General features: G+C 42.0%; 1 protein-coding gene across 1 annotated transcript in view; it reads left to right on the forward strand.

Moving 5' to 3' along the window:
- The window catches only part of LOC124036311 (transcription factor 7-like 1-B), a 47,686-nt gene extending 43,505 nt beyond the window's left edge, over positions 1–4,181 (forward strand). The window contains 6 exon segments of the mRNA XM_046350734.1: positions 1,859–1,880; positions 1,882–2,006; positions 2,257–2,419; positions 2,541–2,648; positions 2,886–2,937; positions 3,585–4,181. Coding sequence (XP_046206690.1) covers positions 1,859–1,880; positions 1,882–2,006; positions 2,257–2,419; positions 2,541–2,648; positions 2,886–2,937; positions 3,585–4,060 — 946 coding nt within the window. The 3' untranslated portion in view covers positions 4,061–4,181.
- Positions 4,182–8,431: the final 4,250 nt, after the last annotated feature.

Below are 8,431 nucleotides of genomic sequence, written 5' to 3' on the forward strand. Positions count from 1 at the left end.
GGAAAGAATATGTCACCACAACAAACCTGCCAAGAGAGGGCCGCCCACCAAAACTCACAGACCAGGCAAGGAGGGCATTAATCAGAGAGGCAACAAAGAGACCAAAGAGAACCCTGAAGGAGCTGCAATGCTCCACAGCGGAGATTGGAGTATCTGTCCATAGGACCACTTTAGGTCGTATACTCCACAGAGCTGGGCATGGGCTTTACGGAAGAGTGGCCAGAAAAAAAATAAGGAAACATGTTTGGTGTTTGCCAAAAGGCATGTGGGAGGCTCCCCAAACATATGGAAGAAGGTACTCTGGTCAGATGAGACTTAAATTGAGCTTTTTGGCCACCAAGGAAAATGCTATGTCTGGTGCAAACAAAACACCTCTCATCACCCCGAGAACACGAGCACCATCCCTACAGTGAAGCATGGTGGTGGCAGCATCATGCTGTGGGGATGTTTTTCATCAGCAGGGACTGGGTAACTGGTCAGAATTGAAGGAATGATGGATGGCGCTAAATACAGGGAAATTCTTGAGGGGAAACTTGTTTCAGTCTTCCAGAGATTTGAGACTGAGATGGAGGTTCACCTTCCAGCAGGACAATGACCTTATTGCTAAAGAAACACTTGAGTGGTTTAAGGGGAAACATTTAAATGTCTTGGAATGGCCTAGTCAAAGCCCAGACCTCAATCCAATTGAGTATCTGTGGTATGACTTAAAGATTGCCCGACACCAGCGGAACCCATTCAACTCTAAGGAGCTGGAGCAGTTTTTTGCCTTGAAGAATGGGCAAAAATCCCAGTGGCTAGATGTGCCAAGCTTATAGAGACATACCCCAAGAGACTTGCAGCTGTAATTGCTGCAAAAGGTGTCTCTACAAAGTATTGACTTTGGGGGGGGTGAATAGTTATGCACGCTCAAGTTTTTTTCATTTTTTTGTCTTATTTCTTGTTTGTTTTACAATAACAAACATTTTGAATCTTCAAAGTGGTAGGCATGTTGTGTAAATCAAATGATACAACCCCCCCAAAAATCCATTTAAATTCCAGGTTGCAAGGCAACACAATAGGAAAAATGACAAGGGGGGTAAATACTTTTGCAAGCCACTGTATTTGATGTTCTACTCTTTTTTTTAAATTTTCCTTCTCCTCAGCTAGTTTTTTAGTGGCTGCTGGGATCATAATGGTGGAAGAGCCCCCTCTTTTATGTATGACATGATAGTTTAAGTAGAAAGATATTGGAGAGATTAAAGTGTACACCCAATTACGAATGGGGTGTCCTCAATTTGACGTGCTACTGTTAAGTAACCTTTTTTATAGCAAGAAAAGCGTCTGGACACACTCGCATGAAGTACAAGCTTATAGTGTATTTTGGACTTTCAAAAACCATATCTGTCTGTTAAATTGAGATTTTTATGAAGCATTAAAGGATTTTCCTTTCGTGTATTTAACAAGAATGTGTGGCAGAGGAGCATGGAACTTAATTTCCCCCTTTGTCCATGTACAATGTACCATTGTGTTAGCACCACTCTCATTTTCCAACAGCTATCTGAAGGTGTTCTGTTCTGATAGCTGTGGAAGAAAGACCCTGCATGGTTTTGAACACGGGAAGCAGTGGTTTCCGGTGTCAGGTCCCCTCTGTCACCATGGTTACCATACACTTCACTTTTCTCCAGGCATGGTTGGATAAAGGGACTTTTGAAAAAGTCTTTATTTGAACAAAAAAAAAATATGTAGCTCATTGTGGACATTACTTTAGTCTAGACTCCAGACAAACAGTCGACTTGACAAGTCAGACCCGAAAGAGTGTGTAAGAAGTTTGTTGAAAGTTTGTTAACCGTTAGGGTTGTGTTGTCTTTGTTGTTTCCAGCTTGGTGTCTAGCCGTTTCTCCCCCCCACATGATGCCCCACCACCCCCACGGCATGCACCAGACTGGCATCCCTCATCCTGCTATCGTATCACCAGCCATCAAGCAGGAACCAAACACTCATGACCACATGAGCCCCTCTATGCATTCGTAAGGACCAATAACTGAGATTCTTCACATTTACCTTTATCCAAACATATAAACACTTTATTTACTCTTATTAAAATTGGTTGTTGACTGAGTATCCCGTCTCTATTCATAATTCCATTTGGAGGGCCAGGATTCTAGAGCATCCTGTTTCTTTGTAAGAGGTCAGCCAGGTCTTCTGGAATGGAATCGGACCTCATACACAAGGAGGACTATTTTAAGTGACATTTGCAATGTGTACTTTGTGTCTCAGCAGAAAGTCTCCCGGCCCGGTGAAGAAGGAGGAGGACAAAAAGCCCCACATCAAGAAGCCTCTGAATGCCTTCATGCTGTACATGAAGGAGATGAGGGCCAAGGTGGTGGCTGAGTGCACCCTGAAGGAGAGTGCTGCCATCAACCAGATACTGGGCCGAAGGGTGAGCACAGCACAACACACTGCCTGACCACACAGAGACACACCACAGTTTGCAGGTGTGTTTGTGTGTAAATTGTGTACATGCTTTGGCCAGTTGTGACTTTTGTTATGTTTGTGTTCAGTGGCACTCTCTATCGAGAGAAGAGCAAGCCAAATACTATGAGCTGGCAAGGAAAGAGAGGCAACTCCACTCCCAACTCTACCCAGGCTGGTCAGCACGAGATAACTATGTGAGTAGGACTTTTTCCCATGGATCTTTCAACAAGGGAGGGGAAATGTGGGTTACGGAAGTAAGCGCCTCATTTCCAGTTGGTTAAAAAAATAATTCCATATATACTGTGATTCTAATGATCTACAAGACTTTTGTTCTCCTACACTGAAGTTGTTTGATGTAGTGTTGAAGCATGTTGCTTTCATTTTGATAGTAACCTGTTTTTCTGACTACATTGTTTTGTTTATCTGTGCAGGGAAAGCGGAAAAAGAGGAAGAGAGATAATAAGCCAGACTCAACACCGGAGGGTAAGGGGTCCTTTTCTTCTCTCTGTTCTTCTCTTGGACCTATCCTCTCTATTTAGGGCAGAAAGAACTCCATCTATAGGCCTGTGTCAAACAGTGCTGCTAGCTACACTTGGCTTGCCACTAACTCCCAACTAACTCCTCTCTTCCCTCTACTTTCACAAGCAGCATATGAAGTGCAGTGCTAATTGTGACGTTGAGGCAGGTATGTCTGCTGTTATGAACCAGTAAGGCTGAACTGCAGGACACTGCTCTCCACTCCACCCGCAGTGGTTTGGTCTGGTCTGTTGTAGCACAGCAGTCAAACCTCATTTACATGCAGGCATTTAATGTGTTATCGACGTAGACCTACACTTTTTTTTCACCCAAACTTTTTAGTTTCTAAAAACCTATGCCATTTAGTTGTGCATTTCACCCATTGCGGTAGTGTTCTTTGTTTTCTCTTCTTCTTTTTTTACATTAATTCGAAGTTTCAAAAAATTGTCCCAGACCTTTTGGTTTTCCATGTTCTGTACATTGTCTGTGAATGTTTTGTATTTTTGGCCAACTGTCATGTATGCAAGGGAACTGGCACTGTTGAAGGACTTGTAACAGATTATAGGCTTATTTAACAGCAATATTGACAAAGCCCCCTCCTTTTGTTTCTCCAGACTTCTCAATCAGTAACAAGAAGCAGTGTGTACAATACCTGCCCTCAGAGAAAATGTGTGACAGCCCTGCCTCGTCTCACGGCAGCATGCTGGATTCTCCAGCCACACCCTCTGCAGCTCTGGCCTCCCCGGCCGCTCCCGCCGCCACACACTCAGAGCAGGCCCAGCCCTTGTCCCTCACCACCAAACCAGAAGGACGCCTGCACCACCATTTTCTAACTGGCAAACCCTCTGGATCTGCTTCATCTTCGTCATCTTCATCCTCTTCCTCCTCCTCTTCCCACCCAAGCATCTCCATCCCTATTGGTACTTCAGGCAGCCACTCCACACCCATTCTCCCTCGGCCAATCCCCTTCAGCTCCCTGCACCACTCAATGCTCTCACCGCCCTCTCCTTTCCATCAAGCAGCCCTACATTCCCATCATGCCCTCTTCCAGTCACAGCCCCTCTCCTTGGTAACCAAATCGTCTGACTAAATCTACAAAAGCAATTCTTTTTTTCTCTTTTATTGTGCTGTATATTGCTTTTACTTTTCAAAAAATAGATATTAGAACTTTTTTTTAAATGATGAAAAGGAATAAATATTATTGGTCAATATTTGATCCCATCCTTTTCTACTCCTCTCCAATGAAACAAAATGTATTTTTTGTAAAGTTTACTGCAGAACAGGTTTCTTTTTTTGATGCATTTATCCAATAAACTACTTGTATAAAAGAAAATTAAGAAAAGGAACAAAAAACACCCTCTCCTTTTAGCCAAAACATTATTAATGTTAGGATTGAGTTTGATTTATAGTTCTGGACAATAATTTCAGTCCTTGCAAATGCCCCTTTTAAATTCCCAAGAGTGTGACTTTCTTTTGACATGTTAAATAAACCTTTGAGATTGTTTTTTAGAAATGCCTGGTTCTCTTTTCTTCCATCACTGCCTGATCACGCACATTCATTTGAATATATATGAATCAAAAACATAATTTTGACGACATATATGCAATATAAGCAATGAACATATTTCCTACAGGTTCAAACCTGTAAATACAGGTACAGATACTAACTTGGAAGAAGACTATTTGCTGGGAGTTTTAGAAATCCGTCATCTGTTAAGTTCTGACATTCTTCAAGATAAATATTGGAAATGGTCATTCATCTTTACATCTCTATATTTGTTTGTCAATTTAGTTGTTTATAATGAAGATTATGACGATAGTGGGAGAAGAATCACTAGTTAATCTTTAATTGGGTGAATTTAGGCTAACCATACCGGAAAATGAAAAGACGTGCCAAGGTAACAAAATTTGAAGCCAACAAAAATAAATAGGCATCTGTTCCTTCCTGGAATGTAGAGTCCCATAACAACGACAAAAAAGCAGGTCAGACTGGTCCCCAGCACACCAAACCCGTTTCGCGCTCTCCCTGTTTTACTGCATCTTTATTCACCATTTGGCACAGTGCTGAGGCTTTAATTAACTCTGAGGTATTGGGATGTAGCCCCTGGGACCTCATTAGGCAATTCAATTAGTAAAAGATACACACGGTAGGTTACAGTTTTTGGTGGCTTTGGACATGGGGAGCAGTGCCAGGGATGGACCAATTAGCCTCTAGCTGGAGGACTGGCACATGAAGTTCCTTCACCTTGTGACTATGTTTTAGACCTTACCCACACTTCTTATAAAGAAGGGCGAAAGCAGAGCTGCTGTGACTGTAGATTGTCATTGAAATGCCCATCTATATAATTGGCAGTTTGGTAATTCAAAAAAACAAATGGACGTAAGCAATTAGTTGATGCATTGTATTCCTGCAACATCCAGATGGTAGGAGACTGACCTGCCTTCCAAACCCACAGCTATGTGTGTTCCCCAGGGCCCAGTGTAGCCCCTTCTGAGTCTGACAGTAACAATGGTTAACCACATGCATACTCTCTCATCTGCTTACCATGCTCAGTATCCTTATCAGCTCTTATAGAGGGGCTGTGAACATACACATTAGCCTAATTAGGATGGAGCAGAGTCAAAATGAGTTTTATTCAAATGTTTTATGTATGCAGCCAATACCAATAGCTGTCATTCATTAGTATTTTCCATAAGCCATAACTTGAACCATTTCCTCAACACGCTGTACAATGCCCTCAGACAAGGGCGTCTCTCTCTCTCAGACTGGGTTCTTTATGGTCTGAACCACAAGCGACAGACTGTGCCTTTTTTACCCTGCGGTGAGATACTGAGCTGTCAGTCTCCCAGCAATGTTTTAACCAATCATTAGCTGTAATAAGTCTCTGCTTGTTTGCCTCTCTTTCTTACCTCATCCCAGGCAGAGGCCGTGGTCTCTGGTGCCATGTCTGCCTGCCCTCAAGCTGCTTCCCCTATCCGTCACTGAAATTACAGGTAATGAGTTGTAAAGCACAGCCAGTGAAACTGCCTCCTCAAGGCTACAGATCTATTGTAATGTTGCATTCTCCTTAGACAGTAACACATGATGAAACTGAGAGACTCCAGGCGAATAACTTAAAATGTAGAACACTGGCTATTCCAGGCTGGCTCCAAGCCATCTAATAACTGTCAATGAATTTCAGTCAATATCCACCATTGCATAATTGTTTCAAAATGATCACAGGAATACAGCTTCACAATTTGTGATGAGGCGATAGTGTTAGTTGTTTTGATGTTTCATATGTAGCTGCAATGTGTACAATTCCTATTTGAACAAATCCTCTCCTATTTGTTTCCTCATACTGCACATATAGGATACAACATGTTCTTTTCTTGATATTTGTATTTTAAGTTTTATTTGCACAACATTGTGGAGTCTGAATTGTTTATGCAATAATAAGTGTAGTATTTGGTTGCTCTACTAGACATCTGCCATGTAAGCACAATGTCAGCTTTAATACATGTTAATTTTGCTCATTAAATTCTTGCAGTCTCTTGCCAAGGTTATTTTTTGGGCCCTCCTTTGATCACAAATGAATTCCAGGTTAACCCTTTGATATTTCAAATGCATGATGTGGAGACATTGCATAGACACATCTCCACCGTAGAGAAATAAGTCCCCAATTATAAGTCCCCAATTAGACAGAGGAGTTAATATGATTCAGTGGTTCATTCTTCGAGATATATCATACTATGGGATTATAGAGAACAATCTATTTGGTTTGGCTTGCAGGAGACAATGTAACATCCTGTTGTTATATGCTGGTAGCATGCTGTCAAAAGGACATCAAATCCTAGGACTGGCCTATAGGCTACAAGGAGTCAGGTTTAGCTAGCAAGTATGAGCCATAATAACAGAGTAAGTCATCAGTGCCATTCAACATGGACAGGCTGGGAGTCTGAGACAGAGATGCAAAACACACAATTAGTGTAGTCTCACATTTAAATTGTGTTATTGTCTACAGCCAGAACAAACAGAGGCTACCATATCGTCAACTAAAGTAATACATTATACAAAGGGTTTACATATACAGTAAAACTGACTTTAGAACAGCCTGTATTGTAAACTTTCTGTATTTATCCCCCATCCACATCGACAGGGCTGCAGTGGAGCGAGAGGGTCCACAGCTTTAAGTTCCTCAGTGTCCAAATCACTAAGGACTTAAAATAGTCCACACACATGCTCACAGTCGTGAAGAAGACACGACAGCATCTCTTCGCCTTTAGGAGGTTGAAAAGGTTTGGCACTGGCCTTCAAATCCTCGAAAAGTTCTACAGCTGCACCATTGAGAGCAACTTGACTGGCAATGTCACTGCTTGGTAAGGCAACAGCACCGCCCTCAATCGTATGGCACTACAGAGGGTGATGCGGACAGCCCAGTAGATCGCTGGGGCCGGGCTCCCTGCCACCCAGGACTCTATATAAGGCGGTGTGAAAAGAAGGCCTGGAAATCGTTGGACTCCAGCCACCCAAGCAATATACTGTTCTCTCTGCTTCCACACGGCAAGAGGTACCGGTGCATCAAGTCTGGCACCAACAGTCTCCTGAACAACTTCTATCCCCAAGCAATAAGACTGCTAAATAGCTAACAAAATGGCTACATGGACTAACTGAGTTGAACATTGTATTTTATTTTTGTACTGTCTCTATGCACTCATTAAAACTTGAACCTTATCCAATCACGGCTCCTTTTTCCTTTGTCATTATCTTGGTGCTCCTATCGATAGATACAGGATGTTGGAAGTGTCTGGAAGGTTCCAGTGTATGTGCTTTTACCCTGCTTTCCCAACATGATATTAATTGACTGTATCCCCAACGTTCAATGAGTTTGACAAGACTCAGCTGGCACTGAGCTGGCTGTGAGCTGAAGAACCCCCTGCTTAATGTATTATTCATACCCATTTGACCTTAAAGAAGGCAAAGCAAATAGAACTGAAGAATGAGAGTGATCATCTGAATTTCTAAATGTCAAACACCGTAATTAAGACACATTCATTACAAGAATCCACAGGTCTCCCATTTCCAGCTGAGATGTCAAATACCTCTCATTAACATTTGGATGATTATCATGGCTCCCCAAATATCAGGTTATGTGCTCCAACAAATTGCAATTGATTTGATTTTGCACTTACTGAAATACATTTATTTGGTTGTACCTGCGAGGATCTAGAGCTTTCTATCACACAAATTGACAAAACACATTGCAAACAGCTCCATGGAAGTAGTCAGACTCCAGTGAATCCCTCAGCATTTGCATAGGAATGTGTTCACAGTAAGATCGTTCACAACACTGTAGCCAGGCATGGATACCTCATTCAATATAAGAAAAAAGTCCTTTACTTATTAAAAACAATGGATTTCTTAAACCAAACCACCTTGAAGGATAACAAAATGTTCCTTATGGGATTTGAACCAACAAAA

Source organism: Oncorhynchus gorbuscha, linkage group LG05 (assembly GCF_021184085.1).
Source record: "Oncorhynchus gorbuscha isolate QuinsamMale2020 ecotype Even-year linkage group LG05, OgorEven_v1.0, whole genome shotgun sequence".
Lineage (NCBI taxonomy): Eukaryota > Metazoa > Chordata > Actinopteri > Salmoniformes > Salmonidae > Oncorhynchus > Oncorhynchus gorbuscha.